The 20,856-nt window shown below is 43.0% G+C and overlaps 1 protein-coding gene across 1 annotated transcript in view; it reads left to right on the top strand.

Moving 5' to 3' along the window:
* Positions 1–20,828, top strand: part of SMARCD3 (SWI/SNF related, matrix associated, actin dependent regulator of chromatin, subfamily d, member 3) — a gene marked incomplete at its 3' end in the record, with an annotated part of 57,615 nt that extends 36,787 nt beyond the window's left edge. The window contains exons 5-11 of the mRNA XM_068405640.1: positions 3,477–3,599; positions 5,408–5,503; positions 5,995–6,096; positions 8,082–8,243; positions 12,380–12,477; positions 18,416–18,551; positions 20,706–20,828. Of these exons, the coding sequence (XP_068261741.1) occupies positions 3,477–3,599; positions 5,408–5,503; positions 5,995–6,096; positions 8,082–8,243; positions 12,380–12,477; positions 18,416–18,551; positions 20,706–20,828 (840 nt within the window). The remainder of the gene's footprint in view (positions 1–3,476; positions 3,600–5,407; positions 5,504–5,994; positions 6,097–8,081; positions 8,244–12,379; positions 12,478–18,415; positions 18,552–20,705) is intronic.
* Positions 20,829–20,856: the final 28 nt, after the last annotated feature.

Consider the following 20,856-nt stretch of genomic DNA (forward strand, 5'->3'; position numbering starts at 1 on the left):
TTCAGTCCTCTCAATCACTGTAGAGAAAGAATTTTTCAGTGCACCTCGCTGTTCTTATCACCCGTCAGTATACACCTCCCGATCCACTTCCTGAGAGAGTGTAGTATACAACTGCCAAATAAGCTGCTATAACTTACTTTATAGACTATTGTGCATACTATTCTCTGTTTTATTCCTCTGTAACATTTCTTCGACTTTTTTGGAGGGTTTTTTTTGTTGTTGAAGTTTTTATAGAACTGTCTACAGGTGTTTTTTATGTGTTGGTAGAATTTTGAACTCATTAAATATCATAGAATCACAGAATGGTTTGGGTTGGAGGGGGACCTCAAAGACCATCTAGTTCCAGAGCAGGTCAGGTCTAGAGTTACTGGCTATGACAATTGTGGTGGCCAACTCCAGTTTGCAGTTGTCTGTGTAGGTTCCTTTGAAAGGGTGGTGGCTCAGTGGTAGAAAGCAGTAGAAAGGCTGGTGTTTGTCGTGTCCTAAGGTGCACTTGGCCTGGTAGAGCCCTCTGAGGGGAGATTGTGCCAGCTGGAGTGCAGGGCAGGGCAGTCAGCCCAGCAGGACGAGGGACCACCTCATTGAGTAAGAAGCTGGGAGAAAAAGCAGAAATTTGGAGCCTCCTGAGGAAAGGCACTGGCACAAACACAGTTGGATCTCAAGGAATAAAAAGAGAGGATTCTCTGTGTCTCCCCAGAAATGACCCTACAGAGTTTTCTGCAACCCGTGAAATCACAGAGTTGCTGGAATAAGACCAAGCCTGAAGAAATGAGCCATTTTCAAGGACATGTGAGCAGAGAAAATTTGGTTTACAAAGTCTTTTTTTTCTTAATTCCATTTTACCCAGCAAATGTGAGTTTTCCTTCTTTATGTTTCCTTATTCTGCTTTGTGTTCTAATAAAGATTTTTGTTAGATTTAAAGCCCACTTGGCGTTGGGGTCCTCTTGCAGCTGTGCAGTTGCCCTGTTTGACTGATTTCCTGGATGTTTATTCCGAGTCAGAAGCGAGGATCTTTCTGTGGTTGCATTTGGGAGATAATCACTGCCTTCATAGTGTTGCAAATCTGCAGTACCTTTTGGGCCAAGATCTGAAGACAGCCCCCGGGGTGCAGGCTACACATTTTGCCTGTTGGATAGAATGCCTTTGCTCAGCAGAGACTAAAGGCTCAGCATCCCTCAGTACTTGCAGGGTGTCAGTAGTGTCTGGAACATGTTGGAGTCAAAGGCTGAATGGTTTTCGATCTAAAATCAAGATATGTAGGAAGTAGGACAAAAGATAACTTCAGAGATAGCCATTACTTAGGATTTTTATTCATAATTATTCTAAGTTCCTTTCTGATGACAATGTGGAAGAAGTGGGCTGATTGAGTTACAGTGAGGAAGGGATTAAATTTGAGAAAGAGGGTTCGTTGTGCAGAAGAAAGCACTGTAAATTGAAGAGAGAGATGTGGCAGAAACAAACTCTGACTTTGGCAGAGCGGGGGAAGTGCAGGGAACCCACGGGAGAGCAGTTCTGCAGTGTGAGCTGCATCTGGCTTGGGCACGACCTGAAAGAGAATGATGAGGGGTTAGCGAAGAGGAACAGTGGAGAGCGTGAAGGGAGGTGTTTTGTGTGTCACAGTGGAGTCAGGCGTTGCTCCTAACTTGGTTTTAGGTGGACTGTACAAGGAAGCTAGAGCCTGAAAGCTAGGAGGAAGGCAGGCATCCGAAACATTCAGATTTGAATAAGGATGTCATTGCGGAGGATGATCTTAGTGATGAAATGTCAGACTTCAGAGGGAACAGACACAGTTCCCACCTGGATATGGGGAGATATGGCGAGAGTCGGAGTTTCCAGGGTAAAAGGGAGAATGGAGATATTGTCTTTGGAAATGAAAAGAGAAGGAAATGGAATCAGTGATACAAACCTGAAATACCAGTAGAGTATCTGGGAGGAACTAATAAGAAAAAAGCTGCTTATGCCTATAGATACAGTTTTGCAAATAATCCAAGTGGGGATAAAATTCAGGAACGGTGCCTAAAATGTGCAAGTTAATTCGAGGAGCTGTGAATTTAGAAATGTGAAGTCCTTCACAAGTCCTCCACACCAAATAAAGATTCTGGGGCATTAAAAAAAATTTTTTTATATACTGAAGGAGCACTTTAACAACAGAAATCCTGTAGGAAAGGATGGAGAAAGAATATGGATTTCCAGGAATATTTTTCTACCTATCTGCCTGTTCTTAACTGTGTCAACCTGTCATTTCCTGGAGTCTCAGCACTGCTGAAAATCCTGTGCTCTCTCAGTGCGTAGTATTGATACTCCATTTCCATCAAGCCTTTCTGTCACTGTCTTCTCTAGATTTGGCAAAATGTAGTCATTTTCTTGTTCCTCTTCAGCCCTACATCTCTGCCTCCCACATTCCTCTATGCCATATCAGATGTTTAGTTTTCTGACCTGATGTATATAACTTCCCTCTCTCCTATATGTGTGTGAGTGTGAGAGCTTTACAAGACTACTCCTTCCTTATGTTGTATGAAGGTTGTTTTGACTGCATTAACTTGACAACTGTAGCCTTTTTGTCATTATATTGTAAACAGGTATTTGAGATTAGAGTCCCAAGGAAATTTTGGCAGCATCTTTTCTGGAATCCACGTGTCAGAGTTAATGGCCAGGTTTTCCACATGGTGCCCGGGAGAGAAGGGCGCTGAGAAATAACGCAGCCATAAGCCAGCACGGTGATTGGGAAACCTTAGCCTGTAAAAATGACAACAGGCAGGCAGGACTGTATCTCTCTCAGCCTTGAGCACCTGAGTTGGGGATGAAGCACAGTGCCTTCCTCCACTCAGGTCTCCCAGCAAGCTGGAGCTGCAGCATGTCTGATGAGGGTGAAAGGCAGTTAGAGAGGAAGGTTAGGCAGCAGGGACGGGGCTGTGTGCATTTGGGTGTGTGTCTGTAGGAAGGCTGTTACCAGGCTCTGCACGATGGTAGAATAAAGATGGGCAGAGATGTGCCCGGCATGTAATTTGCAGCGTTAGCTGTATTTGTGACTGCCACTTACAAATCTGAACCGATGCGAGTGGGAGAGACGTGCATGTGGCAAGAGGTTTGCAGCTGAGTCTGAGCGATGTAGCTAGGATCTAGACAGGAAGGGCATCATATCGTGCTTTTCTTACAATGATTTCTCAAATATCTGATCCAGAAGTACAGGATCTGTAGCCTCATGGGCTTGGCCCTGCAGCCTCCTGCCTTTCTTCACTTCCAGTGCATCTTAGCAAGTTTGTATAGCCAATAGTTTTTGAAAGGAAGTTTCAGATGCAGCTTTTCAGTGCATTTTCTTACACATAACCAGATCTTAAATTCTAGTATAACCTGGTGCAACGGTACTAAACATGCAGATTCTCTACTAAATGTGTAACCATCACCTTTCCTGTGGCTTCCTCAGGTCTTGGACTTAAACTGGATGTGTACTTTTCTTTTCTCTCTTTGTATAACAGCAAAAGCGGAAACTGAGACTTTACATCTCCAACACATTTAATCCTGCAAAATCCGACGCTGATGACTCTGATGGCAGCATCGCTTCATGGGAGCTGCGAGTGGAGGGGAAGCTCCTGGATGATGTATGACTTACCTGTGCTTCGCTGGGGCTGGCAAGGGTCTAGAGATTGTCCTGTGGGGTGGTGGACTTTACTGGGGAAGACATCTCTGAATGGCAGCGTTGGCTTGTTGGTGCTGGGAGGGCGCCGTGTCCAGCCGGAGTGAGGGATAAGGCCATAACGGGAGTGTGGGGGAGGCACAGGGAGGGCAGTGGGAAATGGAGCAGACTTAAGGACAGGACAGGTAGGAGGAGGTGGAGGGAACAGGGATGAGATGATTCCCTTAAAAGGTATGGCAGGGTTCAGGTCACAAGAGGTGGGGTAAGTCAGGCCTACTGCAGGCATTGCATCTTGTGACGAGTGGGATAACAAGGAGAAGCAAGTAGTTCATATTCCTAGGGAGGACAGGGGGATGTATGGATGGTCAGAGCAAGGGTGGAAGAAAAGTTTTATCATTCTGAAGTCCTCAGAAACCTCAGTGGGGAGGTTTGGACTTTCCTAATAAAGGTGTCACCTATTTGAATAGGCTTCACAAGCTAAGTATTTGATAGGATAAACAGATGGAGAACATGCATGTCCAGAGAGGGCAAGGCTTTCAAGGCATGTCTGTCTGTCCGGAGGTACCTGTACGTGAATCAGAATCATAACCTTGCTGGAGGATGAAGGGGTGACAAAGTGCAACATCTGGAAATTGAAGTCAGACAAATTCAGTTTAGAAATTAGGGCATATATTTTAACAAAGAACGAGATTCTTTACTGGAACAAAATAGCTTCTCAATTACTGGCAAATTTTAAATCGAAGGATGTTGTATTTCTAAAAGATTTTCTGCATTAAATAAGAAGAAATTCAGTGAAATCCTGTGGACTGTATTCTATGAAAAGTCAGATTATGTGATCATAGACCTCCCAGTTTTTAATTTAGATGGTATGAGCCTTGCAGTAAACAGCAAATACTGATAATTAAATGGAAAGGCAGAATGTAAAAGGAAATACTTTTAGTTAGTGTATGATTAATCTGTAAAATTTACTGTCATCTGATAAATCAGACCAAGATATTAGCATTCATCAAAAAAAAAAACAAGCTGTTAAAATAAGAGGTAGACAGTGGCCTTAGAATTATAGAGTGGTTTGGGTTGGAAGGGACCTCAAAGATCATCTATTCTGCCACGGGCAGGGACACCTTCCACCAGACCAGGTTGCTCCCAGCCCCATCCAACCTGGCCTTGAACACTGCCAGGGAGGGGGCAGCCACAGCTTCTCTGGGCAGCCTGGGCCAGGCTCTCACCCCCCTCACAGCAAAGAATTTCTTCCTCAGATCTCATCTCAACCTCCCCTCTGTCAGTTTAAAACCGTTCCCCCTCATCCTGTCACTGCAGGCCTTGGTAGACAGTCTGTCCCCATCTTTCTTATCAGCCCCCTTTAAGCATTGAAAGGCCGCAGTGAGATCTCCCCGGAGCCTTCTCTTCTCCAGGCTGAACAGCCCCAGCTCTCTCAGCCTGTCTCCAGAGCAGAGGGGCTCCAGCCCTTGGATCAATTTCGTGGCCTCCTCTGGACCCGCTCTCACAGGTGCCATGTTCACATTACAAGCCAGTCCTTTCCAGTAACATCAAGAGAGTCAGGGAAATCTTCCCTTAAGTGTGCACTGTTCCACTACAGCTGAGATTTTTGCATCTTACCCTGCGTTTGTCGGGGGAAAAACTCAATTAGATTAATCACACTTGGGGTCTATATGGGAATTAATGTTGAAGAGAAAGAGAGAGCCTGAGAAGGAAGCACAGAACACAAGCTCGCATAGGCAGCCTTAAACGTTTCTGTTTCTTCTGATTGTACAGCTCAGCAAACAGAAACGGAAGTTTTCATCTTTTTTTAAGAGTTTGGTTATTGAACTGGACAAAGATCTTTATGGACCTGACAACCATCTTGTGGAGGTAAGAAGGTCGTGCACCCTTTGCATACAAGCCTGATGCTAGCACAGATAAACAGCTGTGTGCCCGTTGTCTACCTTGTTTAACTTACCTTGCATTCATTCTCTCATTTAAGGTATTTTCAAAGGTTTTAAAATTCCATTCTTTTTAGGAATGTTTACTAAGGGAATCTATATAGTCTAAAAACATAGATGTGGTAGTGATGTAGTGCATGTTTTAGAACAGAATGTATGAAATGATGAAAAAATTGTGCACGTTTTTCCTGACAAGTAAAGCATGCTAACAGCAGAACAGATTGTGCACTAAAGCTGAATTGTAAGGGCAGAGCAAGAAATGATTTGAGTGGGTTGTTGTGGTTTGTTTTTTTTTAAATTGCAAGATCTTCAGAAGGCTTGTACTTGTCTTATTCTTGCATGGTGTACTGTGCAAACTGCACCTCAATGGACATCAGTGAAAAAAAGACTGACCGTCTTACTTGTTTCGTCCTTTGGCAGTGGCACAGAACTCCCACAACCCAGGAAACGGACGGCTTCCAGGTGAAGAGACCCGGTGATGTCAGCGTGCGGTGCACGTTGCTCCTCATGTTGGACTACCAGGTCAGTGCACTGCTTTGGGCATGGAAAACACAGCTGTTGGGGCATAGTGCAAGAGAGCAAATTCATCCTGTCACATACATCAAAAACCAATATACTTGGACTCAAAATGTCACATAGTCCATTGAGGTTAGAATGATACCAAACCAACAGACTATTTAAAATGTAAAGGGGACACACACATCAAGTTTCTGTTACAGTCGAGCAAAATACTGTTCTTGGCACTATGATAATTAGTATTTTTATTGCCCACCTGCAGAAAGAATATGCATTTCCACCTCAGGCTTCTTAGAGAACAGTCAGATAAGTTGCACATGAGTTATGTGTGTGGTCCTGTACAGAAATTCGGAGTGGCTCTTGCTAGCGGTACCTGAACTAGCCCTGTAGCAGTGGCAGCCCTTTTCTGAGAGCAGACCACACAGCTTTCCTGGGTTGTTAAGTTTCGGTTACATTGTCACCCTAATCTGGCATAAGACAACATTGCCCTGCAAGGGTTAGACTTGCCGTTACTCTTAGGCCTCGTTAGGCATTCCTGCTTCCTCCCTTCTGTCAGTCAGTTCCATTGTAGTATTTGTGGGCTGAACACAAACAAGTCAGGGAACCGATCCATTTGAAACCTACAAAACTTACTTCCAAATCAGTTCCCTGATCCCAGTCACAAGAAAAAAAGAAAACAATTGGCAACATTAGGTTATTCTGCCTTGGTATCTAATGTAAAAGAGGTTCCTGGGCACAGTTTCAAACTGTTGTAAGCTGTTGTAAGGCTAAGCTGCTCCAAAAAACCACTTTCATTTCAGTTGTGGGTGTGCACCGCCACAGTCTCCGTTCTCTTGGCACAAACAATGGAGATTTGCAGTTGTGGAGTTCACTAATCTGACTGAAACCATCCCTGAAAGAAATGTTGCTGTCTTAAGGAAATTGATAGAAATGGAGTGGAGATGGGATCTCCCTTTTCAATGGCAGTTCAGTCTCAGACACATTTTTGTTGTATAACTTGAAGAACTCATTCTGTGCCATTCTCCTTCCCCTCTATGCAAATAGCAACTATCCAGTATAAAGACACTCCATTTTATGTTAACAGAGAGAAAATTTTATTAATTTCAGGGAGCGTAAGAGCTAACTGAAATGCTGATATAGCCAGTGAGAATCTTTAGTGTTAAGACAATATAATGATGTTTGTTATGCTTGCCATTATTATAAATTTATGCTTCAAAATAGATGTTCTCTTACCCTTAACTCTTGATTTATTATAAAGTTAGCTTTGGGTGACCTAGCACCCAACAGAGTAATCCTTGGCTAATAATGTGGCAAATATTAAACTTGAGTATGGGTACACACTTGAAGAAGCACCAAATTCCAGGGTATCCAAGGAATGTATATTACTAGAGATGCAGAACAGGGTAGTTGAAGAGTTGTATCACAGAGGTCAGGAGAAGAAATACATTCCATTGACTAGTTGTGGGTGGGTACACTTTCTGGTATGCACCAGAATGGTGGGAACATGCTTGAGAAACGGAGTTCCAAGGTACTTCATGGATGTGAGGCAGCTGAGCAGTTATTAACAACAGTAGAAGCATCATCCTGACTTCCTTCTCTCTGTCTGTGGTTAACCCACAGCAGTTCAGAGGAAGGACCGTTCTTTTTCTTCTCCCACTCCCTAAAGTCAAATCATGCATCAATGTTGAAAAGGAAAATCCTTTCCTGAGTCTGCATGCAAGCTGTTGTTATCTGAAGCATGTGATACAGATAGTCAGTGTGCATAGCACGTGTAGAGTGTCCCTCTTTCTTTCCAAACCCTAGACATAGTTCCTCCCAGAGCACCGACAGTGGTACACGTCTGAGCAACTTGTATTTTTGCAATGTCTGCCCCTGAAAGGGGGGCTTCTCCTGAGGAACAGAGTCCCCCGAGAACTGAAGCTGCAGCTTCATACCCGTGTCTCTGTCTGCTTTTCTCTCTATTGCCATCTCCATCCCCGTCTCTGTTACAGCCTCCACAGTTTAAACTGGACCCGCGGTTAGCCCGTTTGCTGGGGATACACACACAGACCCGATCAGCCATCATCCAGGCTCTCTGGCAGTACATCAAAACAAACAAGCTGCAAGACTCCCACGATAAGGAATACATTAACTGCGACAAGTACTTCCAGCAGGTAACTCCTTTTTGGACATGGTAGCTCTGTAGAGGCAAACTATAATATCCATCCTCAAATTCTGGATGGATGAAAATTACTGATTTTTATCTTCCCTTAATGATTTGCAATATCTTCAGTACTGAATGGCTTTCAACAGTGACCACAACTAATATAATAAGCACCCTCCCCGTGTGCTGGTGTTGTCAAAACCCCACATCTGGTGGTTCAGCACTCCCACAGAAGTTGTGCCCTTTCCAGGAAGGAGGACTTTCTCTAATGGTTTCACTGGGTTGATTTACTGGGTTTTTTTCCCCCCATGTATCATTTTGTAGTAAGAAACATGAAATAATCTGCTGATTCTGATTTCATATCATATGTAGACCTGTTTTCTTCCCTTCTCTTTCTCTGTTTATGAAGGGCAGAAGACATGGAAGATATAATTAGAAAAGCTATTTTTTCCCAAATCTGCTTCAGATTATAAAGTACCCTCAATGATCTGCGTGATGTGTTGAAAGTAGCACGTTAAGGCTTTTTGTCTTTCACAATGGCCTCTAGAATTAACCAAGAAGGCCACTTACAGGCATCTCCACCTTTTCTGTAAATATGATTATATTTATTTTGTAAAGGTGGTGTTATCTGAGCTATAATTATCTTAATTGACTTTGTTTTTGTATAGCTTCAGGCTTACCTAATTTATTTTGCAAGTACCTGAAGGCAGAGTTTGTGACATACTCCTGTTTAGGGAAAGTACTGGCAGTTATAATAAATGAATAATGTTTTAGTGAGCATTGAAAGTAAATGAAAATTGTGTTCCAGTTTTCTTTTTAAGCTTTTCTTTTCTGTTATTAATTTGCCCTACAACAGTTTAAAGTGACCAATGCTTGAAATAAACTTAAAGGCAGCACTGGGTTTTTCCACATTTGAAAATTCAAAACATAACAAAATAATTGAGAGTTTCATGGGTATTTTTAGGAATATAGAACCAAAGTGACCTGGATTATATAGTCACTCTCTTGTTTCGGGGGGTTTTTTTTGAGAATTACAGCATGCAGTCTTTTTCATTTATAGTGAAAATTCCATCTTAAAACCACATAAGAATTTTTGGCAAAATTACAAAGCTGTTCACTCCATTGCTTAGATGATTTGATTTCCATTCTCTATTTATCTATAGCAAATTTAGACTCAATTTTGTTTGTGCCAGCCTGAAGAGGAAATGGAAAAGGGGAGGTGAAAAAGATCTGAAAAATCATGAGCAGAATGGAAAAGGTGAACAAGGAGTAATTATTGTTTATTTTGGTAAATAATTAGAGGCCATCAACTGAAACTGGCAGGTAGCAAATTGAAAACAAACAAAAGGAACTGAGCATAGTTAAACTTCGGAACTCCTTGCGGTAGGACATTACAAATGCTGGAAGCGTATGTAAGTTCCGAAAGTGACAAACCAATGGAAAAAAATCTTGGGCTGTTATAAATGCAAGATAATTGCAAAGCTGTGGAGACGGGGAGAGTTTTTTGGGGGAAGGACCAGTACATGTTTCTCCTGTTGTTACATTTTCCCTTTAGTATCCACTTTTGGCCACTGTCAAGGGCAGGACAGTGTGGTAGATGTGTAGTAGATCCTTTGTCTGATCCAGTACAGCAGTTCCTACCGTACTTACGGTAAGCAGGAGGGCCTTCTCACTTTTATTTATTTTAATTTTCAGTTTAAGAACTTTGCTAGAATAAGAACTTCCTGGAGCCATCTTCTCTTTGTGTATCTCATCAGGGGCTTATTAGCTCATAGGTCTCCTCTTCAGGAATACCATCAGACCTGATAATTGTCTTCCCATCGTCAGAAGATGGGTCAGATGAGAAAGTTGAGAAGTTCCTTTTCTAGGAGACCGAACCTCACTCCCTGCCAGAGCTGGCTAATCTGGAAGAGTTTCGTAAGAAGGCAGCGCTTGCACAGATTTCAGTCATAAATGAGATTGATTTGAGTGTTTCCGTTTTCCTTAGGTCTCTGGCAAAATTGTCCTAAGTAGCTAATCTTGCTTTCAAAACCGGTGCTAGTGCTGAGGAAAATGAATCCCATTAAATCAAATGAAACATTTCATGATGAGTTGTTTTGGTTTTCACCCTAATACTCTTAAGACTGAGATGTGGAGGGTAAAGGAATTGGGTTAGGAGTGCCTTCCAGTCTGATGATATTTCTGTAGACTCTATGGTCTCAGGCAGGTAACTCCTGGAAAAAATCACAGTCATAGCTGGAAGCCCACAGATCGCTTAGGGGAGCAGTACATGCCACAGCAGTGTCTCTGGCATCCCCTTTTGGGTACCGGCCTGCTCATTTGGAATGCCAGCTTTTCCTGTGCTGGGGTGCTTGAGGTTATATCTAATGACACAATACAGTACAGACTGAAAAATTATCACTGAATGCGTTACCTCACACACCAGAATTACTGCAGCCACATCGGCTGTCAGAGCCAGAGGTTCTAAGTTCAGACCGTTAACTCCAGTGAAGTAGGAACGTGAGAAGCTTGAGGACAATTGCATCTAGCCTCAGTCTCCAGTCGCCCACCCCCTCTCTCACCGTTGTGTGTCCTTGCTCCCTTCTTAAAGCTGTCATCTCTTGGGCACCCATGTCAGGAGCTTGATGTCAGGAGTGTTGAGCCAGTGGTGGCAGCAGATGGGATGGAGCTTGGTGTGCAGGGGTTGTGAGTGGGAATTCCACAGTCATCTCGATCAAGTGTCAGAATTCAGAACCGAAACAAAGAGTGAGTTGCAGACTCAGCAGATTCGGTTACTTCCTTGCTTTTTAGAAACCATTCCTGGGTGCAGGGAAGTCTGGCAAATTAGACAGATTTTAGAGTCGATGAAGAAGGATCCTTTTCTGTTTAGAAACGCTGTTTACATCAGCTGGGACATTTGAAATCCACTGTGGTGCAAGCAAAAGCAAGAAAAAAGGTCCAAAGGTATTCCTGGTTTCTAGGTATTTCTGCTGCTAAATTCCCTCAGTCCAGAAAATTATGGATTTCAGGAGATTATCTGAGGAATCACAGCATCCTAGCTGAACAGTCTGACTTGGTATGTCCGTTCTACAACCCGACAGTCCATTCTTGTCAACTCTGCCTGCATCCTTTGTCTCTAGAGCTGCAAAGCATGTTGATGTTTAAAGATACGATACTACAAGTAGTATCTCTCTTCCATCAGGTGGAAATAGTTTCCCTAAGAGGCATTTGCATAGGCCTCAACATTTTTACAAATTTCCTCCACATAATGGCATGTTTTAAGGCAAATGTTAATATATAGATAGTTTGGGGGCTTTTTAAAGTCAGCTTAAATTGAATATCTTTAGAGAAAAGCCTATTAACCTGTTCAGAGCACTAAAAATCCCAGTAGAAAAAAAAAGGCTGTAATAATTATATTTCTGAAAACTCCAGGTGTAAGGAGTGGTTCTAGATTCATGGCAATGCACTGCAATTGCTCACAGAAAACATCCAAAAACTACACATTTTGATCCTTTTCAAAAGTTTTTCTGAATTCAGTACATATTTAGTTTCTGGACCATAGTAAAGAGGAGGTAACCATGAGATGTTGATTGGAAAGGAGTGGATCTCTTCCAACAGGCTATTTAGGTTTTGGTTAAAAATAAGTAAAACCATGTTGACTTTTTTTTTTCCTTAATCTTAAAAAAAAATTGCAAATGGTTTTAAAACAAAAAAATGTTTTCTTGTTTTTTTCTTTAGCACAAAATATTGCAGGAAACATGCCTTGGGGAAAAAAGCAAACTGGTTTTGTATTTCCTCTGGTAAAAAACAACTGTTTTCTTTAAGATATGCTGCTGCAAACCCTTAGTGCAAGAGGAAGTGTTCACTTTTCTCCTGTCGTTGATACAGTTGATCCTGATGTCCCATTAAAGTGTCCTGTGCCCTTCAGCAGCTAAACCAAAAGTGGGACACCTGAAATTGTCATCATCTGATGCATGTGTCGGCTCGCCCAGATTGTCAGTACAGCAGCAATTCGCAGGGACAGAAGTGACCAAAAATTTAGTCTGTGCAAGGAGCCAGAATTACAGCTTTCAAAATCACCTTGCTTTTGAACCGTTGATTTCTTACTTTCTCATTTAAATGCAAGTTAGGTTTTGGACAAGGATAACGTGCTTTACTGTATTCCAGATCTTTGACTGTCCACGGCTAAAGTTTTCTGAAATTCCTCAGAGACTCACTAACCTGCTGCTGCCACCAGACCCTATAGTGATAAACCATATCATCAGGTAAGCTGGTCAGTCAGCTCAGCACTGTCATGTGCCAAACACTCGCTCTATAAAATACAGAAACAGCTATAGTAGCAGAGACCAGAGTCCAGTTTTTATAACTTTCAGGTGAGTACCTTGGGCTTTGTTCTGTGTTCATTCTCTGTGTCATTCTGGTCTACATAATTCTGAATTATTTTCGATAGAATGGCACCAATACTCTAGGAGTTTGCAAAACTACTTCTCATGTTTATCCCTACTAGAATGCCATTGAGAGAGCTGGTCACGTTTCTTTCCTAAGGGGAAAGAAACGAGAGTTTGAGTCTACTTAGAGGGGAAAAAAAAGAAGTGAAGTAAGATATTGTACACCATGGGCAATCGTTCTAACACTGAGCTATTATGTAAAATGTACGACAGTATTACAGTTCCAAAGGCAGTGGCCAGTCCATGCATGCTTTGTTGGGGTTGGGTCAGCTGTTTGGGTGTTAGGCATGGTCTGAGAATGCCAACTAGTCAGAGATCTCAAGAGATTTACAGTAAAGAATGCCTAGGTTCAGAGAAGGCCGTTGTGTCCAAGATACTGAGCTTCTGGCGTCCTTGTCAAAACAGATGTATTTCTGGCGTAGTAGATGAAGTACAACGTTGAGCTATTTAGGGCACTTCCAGCACATTCCATATTTGACAGCTGCAGGGGCAGGGAGGATAAAGAGACTTTTGGGGATTGCAACCTCTCTGTTAAGATACTCCAGTCTTTCCCAAGTTCCTGTGTGGTCTTGGTCAAAACTCTGATTCTGTGTATTTAAACATTGTTGTTAATTGAGCGTAGTGATTTGATTTCCCACAGAACATTGACAACGAATATTTCTGAATGTGCTTAAAATTGGGTTCCTTATTTTAAATTTATAATATATGTGATAAGAAGTTTAAATATTAAATAGGCTATCAAAATAAAATTTGCTTTTCGATTCATTTGAATATATAAAACAGTAATCAAAAAGCAGCTTGACTACCATGCAGATTGATAGCTGTGTATGTACTGTCATTGAAGACAACTCAGTGACCTGTTTGATGGACCAAAAAAAGCTGAGGTCCTCAGCGATATATAGTCATTGTCCTGGAGAAAAGTGACAAGGACCTGATGGTTATGTCTCCAGGGGCAGAGAGAGGGCAAAGAGGTTCTGGGGGCAGCATGTTCTGGGTTAGACACAAGCTAAAGAGCAGGACCTCGTGTATAGCGGCGTTCTCTGCTACACCACAGAGCACCTGACAGCAACACACTGCGCTGACACAGTGCTGTGGAGAGGGAGGGATTAACTTCCTGAGAACAGGGAATGCTTTTGCAATCGTCTTCACAGTCTGAAGCTAAGCTAAAATAAATCTGGAAGACTGGCACTGAATTTAAAGAAAGTAATTTTTAGACTCATAAAATCACAGAATAATGTACAATAAAAGGGATCATGGGTGGTCATCTAGAGCCCCCCCCTCCCAGCTCAAAGCAGGTTCATATTATATCAGGATGCTTAGGGGCCTTGTCCAGTTGAGCTTTAAGCAGACTCTCACAGACCCTCTGCCCTGACCCCTGCATTCAGTTTTTAAGTGAATGTAGTCAACCACTGAAACAATTTGCCAGCTGCCTGTCGGGGATTAACCTCAGCCAGCAACTAAGCACCAGACAGCCCTCGGTCACCCCCCCTCAGTGCGATGGGGGAGAGAATCGGAAGGGTAAAAGTGAGAAAAGTTGTGGGTTGAGATAAACACAGTTTAATAATTGAAATTAAAAAATTAAAATAAAATAATAATACTGTAACGAAAAGGGAAATAACAGAGAGAAATAAAACCCAAGAAAGACGAGTGGTGCAAATGAAGACAATTGCTCACCACCAACCGACCGATGCCCACCAAGTCCCCGGGTAGCCTCCCCCTCCCCAGTTTATTTCTGAGCACAATGCTGTATGGTATGGGATATCCCTTGGTCAGTTGGGGTCAGCTGTCCCAGCTGTGTCCCCTCCCAGCTCCTCGTGCCCCCCCAGCCTGCTCGCTGGTGGGGTGGGGTGAGGAGCAGAACAGCCGCTGACTCTGTGCAATCACTGCTCAGCGATAACGAAACATCTCTGCGTCATCAACACTGTCCTCAGCACAAACCCAAAACAGCCCCAGACCAGCTGCAGTGAATAAAATTACCTCTATCCCAGCCCAAAGCAGCACACTGCTACAGGGAATTTTTCATCACTAGTGATTTTAAATATATGTGCTTTTAATTCAGATAAATCCTCAGGCCTGTCTTTTAAAAGAAGGTCAACTAGATCACAATTATTCATTCTAGTTTTAGAGTATGTGCACAGAGAATAAAATGTGAAGTATTCTAAAGTCATTCTAGAAATAATAGTATTTTAGAACCACTCTTCAGACACCAAACACCCCCCCTTTTTGAAAAAGAAAATAAAAAATGCAGTGGGGTTAAAGTGGAACTAAAATAGAGATGAACAGAAAGCCTCTAATCTTGGTAAATATTTTAAATGTTAGATAGAGTCAAAGAGAATGCAGAATGCAATTAAAAAATACAGAGTGAATAATAGTTCCTGGTCTCTGTGATACCGAATGCATGAAATTTAAAACTGGTAGAAGTCAAATTTTCTTATGTGAGCTCAAGCTGGAGCTGGAGCTTTTCTTGAGTTGCACTCCTTATTGCAGCTGACACACTTGAAATCAGAGGTGTGAAGAGAAACATCTGTGGGATTTCCCATTTCTGCAAAGAATCGAGCCGTCTCCCACTCTGTTAGCGTTACACAAGCAGACTACAAAGCATAGCTCTCCAGTATGCTCCTATAGCTTAGCTCCTGATTTCTGCCCTTTGACTACCATCATGATTTAAAAAAAAAGTTCCTTCTCCTGAGTCAGTTGCCATGTTGCAGTGAGTTTCTGTTGCCTCTCATCCCGTTGTTGTCCACCTCCAAGAGGAGGCTGGCTCTGTCTTTTCTTCACCATCCCATACGGCAGCTGCCCTCACCAAGAGGATCTCCCTTTCCCCTTCTCAAACCCGGCTCTTGCAGCTTCTCTTGGTAGGCACGTGGCTGGTGGTCCTCTGCAGCCTTTATTGGCCTTTGCTGAACGTTACAACGTTGAACTGCTGTCCTTGTTTCTGCAGCCTGTCGAGGTCCCTCTGAACAGCCGTGCTCCCCTGACTCTCACGTAGGCTCAGGGATCTGGGAGGCCTGAGGACAGGACTTACCAGGAGAGGCGGAGGCAAAGACAGCACTGAGTGCCTCGGCCTTTTCCATGGCTTTTGACATGAGCGGCAGAACCAGGCCGGGTTTTCCTTAGTCTTCCTTCTGCTGCTGATTCACTTGCAGATGGCCACAACATCACAGAATCTCAGAATGGTTGAGGTCGGAAGGGACCTCTGGAGATCATCTGGTCAAATGCCCTCCCCTGCTCAAGCAGAGCCACCTGTAGCCAGCTGGCCAGGACCGTGTCCAGATGGCTTTTGAATATCTCCAACGTGGGAGACTCCACAACCTCTGAGAAACCTATGCTGGTGCTTGGTCACCCCTACAGTAAAGAAGTGTTTCCTGGTGTTCAGATGGAGCCTCCTGTGTTTCAGTTTGCACCCATTGACTCTTGTCCTGTCACTGGGTACCACTGAGAAGATCCTGGCTCCAGCTTCTTTAAACTCTCCCTTCAGGTATTGATAACTTCCCTCCCCTTGAAGCTTTCTGTTCTCTAGGCTGAACAGTCCCAGATCTCTCAGGCATTTGTCACGTGTGAGGTGCTTTAATGCCTTAATCATCTTCATGGACCTTCGTGGAACATTCTCCTGTAGCTTCGTATCTCTCTCGTACTGGGAAGCCCAGGACTGAACCCAGCACTCCAGGTGTGGCCTCACCAGTGCAGAGTATAGAGAAGAATCACCTCCCTCCACCTGCTTGCCACTCTCCTAATGCAAATCCATCCATGGAGGTTCTTCTGCTCCCACAAGTGTTAGCTCAAGTAGATCCCGACCCATTTTTTTTACTATCTGCAGCAGATGCACACAACCTAGACATTTCAAAAAACAGTGTTGAGAGGCCAGCATTTTTGTATTACAAGTGACAATGACTAAAGTCTGATTTACCAAATCCTGGGCTGAAAAACTGTTTTCTTGCTAAGAAACTTTAGTCTAAAGATAAAGTAAATGTTAAGTCTAAATCCCAACAAATTAAATATAAATTTAGGATAGGACAAGCCAAAGACTAATACTGTTATTTAAGTTGTTAAAGATTAAAAAGAAAATAGTAAGATTGGTTGAAATATATTGGAAGTAGGAAGCCTACTATTGCAACTGGGAAATTAATAAGGTTTATAAAAACTGTTCTTGGAAGACAATCAGCTGCTTAAAGTCAGATAAGAAAATCAAAATTCGTTCTTTTAATCAATGTTAACTTTAGAGATTTGGGAAGGTCCCATACCTGTGCAGTATGGGTTTTGGAGGGCAGGTGGGAAGAGTGTATCTGAAAAACTTTATCACACCAAGGTATCAAATAGAAATAAATCTAACATACACTAAATGAGGAGTTGTAAATGGTTTTTCATGCAGGACTCATGAAATTACTTAACTAACTACCAACTACTGTCCCTTTGTACTCGGCACTGGTGAGGCCACACCTCGAATCCTGTGTTCAGTTTTGGGCCCCTCACTGCAAGGAAGACCTTGAGGTGCTGGAGCGAGTCCAGAGAAGGGCAACGAAGGTGGTGAAGTGTCTGGAGCACAAGTGTGATGGGAGCGGCTGAGGGAGCTGGGGGGGTTTAGCCTGGAGAAAAGGAGGCTGAGGGGAGACCTTCTCGCTCTCTACAACTGCCTGAAAGGAGGGTGTAGTGAGGTGGGGGTCAGTCTCTTCTCCCAGGTGACAAGTGACAGGACGAGAGCAAACGGCCTCAAGTTGCACCAGGGCAGGTTTAGATTGGAGATCAGGGACAATTTCTTCATGGAAAGGGTTGTCAAGCACTGGCATAGGCTGCCCAGGGCAGTGGTGGAGTCCCCATCCCTGGAGGGATTTAAAAGACGTGTAGATGTGGTGCTGAGGGACATGGGTTAGCGGTGGGCTTGGCAGTGCTGGGTTAATGGTTGGACTTGATGCTCTTAAGGGTCTTTTCCAACCCAAAATATTCTGTGATTATATACAATGTGTTACCTGTTACTGAAATCTCCTTCACTACCAGAGGGGGGGTAAATAGTTAACATGATGCCAAAAACATACCAGGACCAGTCCTGGATATTGGAAGACAGTTGGTACTAACTGTAGTAGAGACTGGAGTTAACAGACGTGATATATTGAGGAAGAGTCAATATAGCTTCTGTAACAGGAAGGCAGGACTGACTGTATTCTTTGGATAATTAAGCAGGCAACTTTACAAACAAAGGGGTGGTCCCCAAATTCACTGCTACCTCTTAAGAAGTAGCTGGGAATCGTTATAATGTTGTATAGCTGCCAAAACAATTACAGTGCTAGGAATTATTAGAGAAGGAACCTCAGTTCTTCTGAATAAAGTCTGACCTTCTAAATAAAATGTCATTATGTGCTCACATCCAGAATGGTAGTGTACAGTTCTGCTGACCCTGTCTCAAAAAAGATGCAGTCGAGCAGAGACCATACCAGTGTGGTATTTACCACTGGGGATTGCTTTGGAGGCCAGAGTGACAACAGGTCTCAGGAAGATGTTAGTCAGTTTAATGAAGACTATGGCCATTAGTAGCTATTAAAGTTGATGGTCTGGACAAAACCTCCAGCTCAAAAGTCTCTGAATTCTGACTGATGAAAGATGAGAGGATATACTAGGATATACAAATATATGATACCCTGTTCTTAAACTCTTCTCACAGCATCTGCAACAGGCTTTATCGAAGAGTGTATTCTGGGCTGCACGGATATTTATTCTGGTTAATTACGGTGGTTCTCATGATCTTCTGTTATACTCTCCATAGTGTTGACCCCAACGATCAGAAGAAGACTGCTTGTTATGACATAGATGTAGAAGTTGAAGACCCATTAAAGGGACAGATGAGCAGTTTTCTTCTCTCAACAGCTAACCAGCAGGAGATTACAGCATTGGACAACAAGGTACTAGCCCAGGAGTAAAGTATCACGTGGCATATATATGCATTGTGTACCTTCGTGTGGCTTTGGTGTCACCTGTCAAAGACAGTAATCTTGTGAGACAGGGACTTCTCAACTGGATGAGCTTTCAAGGGATGGGTCAGCCACATGCAATGGGAATACAGAGGGGTGAGTGGCATTCCCACTTAGGATTTGATCCAGGGCCTGACACAATTGTCGAGGTGAGAGAAGCAGAGTTTCACAGGTATAATGAGTTTCCTGAATTCGAGAATCACCTGAACTGTTTGACTATAACTTTTTATTGAGAGGTCATGGTATCTTGCTAAATTGCTATAAGGTAAAGCTAAGAGAATCTCATGCACGGATGCCCAGCAGCTCTCTGCAGTAGGTGCAAATATGGAAAATGCATGGCAGAAAGACCACTTGGAGCAGTTTGGCAGACTTGTTTTCAGTGTTATTGAGAGAGGATCATGCGCACTTCAGATCATAGTATGTGTCTTACAGCAGGGGTGAGCTCTGCAGGCTGTATTAGGGGTTCACGTCACGGGAGCTGTTAGCCAGCTTTTGGCACACGAGTAAATAACTGGGTTGGCTTGGTAAGGGATAAACAAAAGCGGCTTCTCAGAGCAAGGGAAGAAGAAGAGGTGCGACATCGTGGACCAGAGATTATTTATGTGACATACAGTCAGGCCCAGTTTCTGTTTGTTTACCTCTAATGCAAACAAATATGTTAAACTCTGGTCTTCATGTGGGTTTAGAGGGGGGCTGGACACTAGCAATCCTATGGATTCTGGTAACTGTTGCAGCATTTTTTGGTTTATGGCTCTTGAGAAAGGTCCTTTTCAGCAGGGCAGCTGCTCAGCCAGTTGGTTCCCAACCTATATAGGCTTGCATGCAGCATGCGTAGGAGTATTCTGTTTCCAGTCCCATGTCCGTATCACCTCTTTTTTGAGCATTTGCTACAGCAGAGGGCAAGCTGTGATTAGTGAAGTTACTGGAGTCACTTCTGGGTAAGCAGGCGCTGACTGCTGCTTGTTGTCATCTGTACCACATATTGCTGTGCGGCCACAGAGTCCTCTAGTGGGAACCCGGTGCGTGCCAACGGATTTCTCTCCAGCATGGCTACATCGTTTTCCCAAATAAGGAATGATTTTAAGTTGACAGCAAGTCTCTCCTGTTAACATATCATATAGTTGTGCCTACAGTGGTGGCCTTCATGGCACAGCGAGATCAGGGAAGGATTATCTCTTCCCATGTGCCTGGCCACATTAGATGCTTTGGCAAAATAGATGTGTACATGAAATTAAACAAGATAGGTTTACAATCTCAGACTAGAATTTTAGAGGAACAGGGTAGCAAAAGTTTGCTTTTCTGTGTGTGTATGTGCAAATGATTCAATTACTGCCCTCCCATTGCTCATACTTGATTTTGTTGTCCAGGATGATTATAGGACCTTGACTTCTCTTTGGAGTCTTCATTCTTCCCTGCTGGTTAATGCGCATTTCTTTCATAATTTTTCTGAAGATATGACTCATTTTCTATAAACCTTCCATACTCCTGATTTCTCGTTGTTCACACTTCTCTTCTTGCAGCCATTGTGACTTTAATAGGCTTTCTCATAAGAAAAAGTCTAGAATTCATGGCTGTTATGTGAGTTCATTTAACATGGACCTGATCAGCAATCGCTAGAGATTTTACAGATCACAGCAGGGTATTGAAGATATGATGGTGATTAACCAGGGGGATAACTGCTTTCTTGCATTGGCCACTGTTTAAAGTCATATAGCACCTTCCCCCAAAAATCCCAGACTTGGCAGAAAGACTGATTATACACAGGAAATTACTGCGTTGTACAGTGACATGGCTTAGCTGTAGTATTGTATGTAGCATGCCATCCAGCAGCTCAGCGCAGGTAAGGGAAGAAGAATCCTGTACATACTTGTATTGCAGAAGTACAAGTGAAACCAAAATGTAATTGCAGGATGTGGTTAACTCCCTCTTTGAAGGGAAAAAGCTATGGGAACCCTGCACAAGTCTGCGGTGTAGAATTGTCACTTTGTACATTACAAGAAGTACAAAGATGCTAATGGAGCTGACCTCAAGGTCGCTGGAGCTTGGGAGGAATTAACTAACATCTGCTTTGTTTTTCCCTGTCAGATTCATGAGACAATCGAGTCCATAAATCAGTTAAAAATACAACGTGATTTCATGCTGAGTTTCTCCAAAGATCCCAAAGGATACATCCAAGACCTTCTTCGGTCCCAAAGTAGGGATCTTAAGGTGAGCTGAGATTTGAAGAAGAATGAAC

The sequence above is a fragment of the Nyctibius grandis genome, chromosome 7, assembly GCF_013368605.1.
Source record: "Nyctibius grandis isolate bNycGra1 chromosome 7, bNycGra1.pri, whole genome shotgun sequence".
NCBI classification, from domain to species: Eukaryota; Metazoa; Chordata; class Aves; order Nyctibiiformes; family Nyctibiidae; genus Nyctibius; species Nyctibius grandis.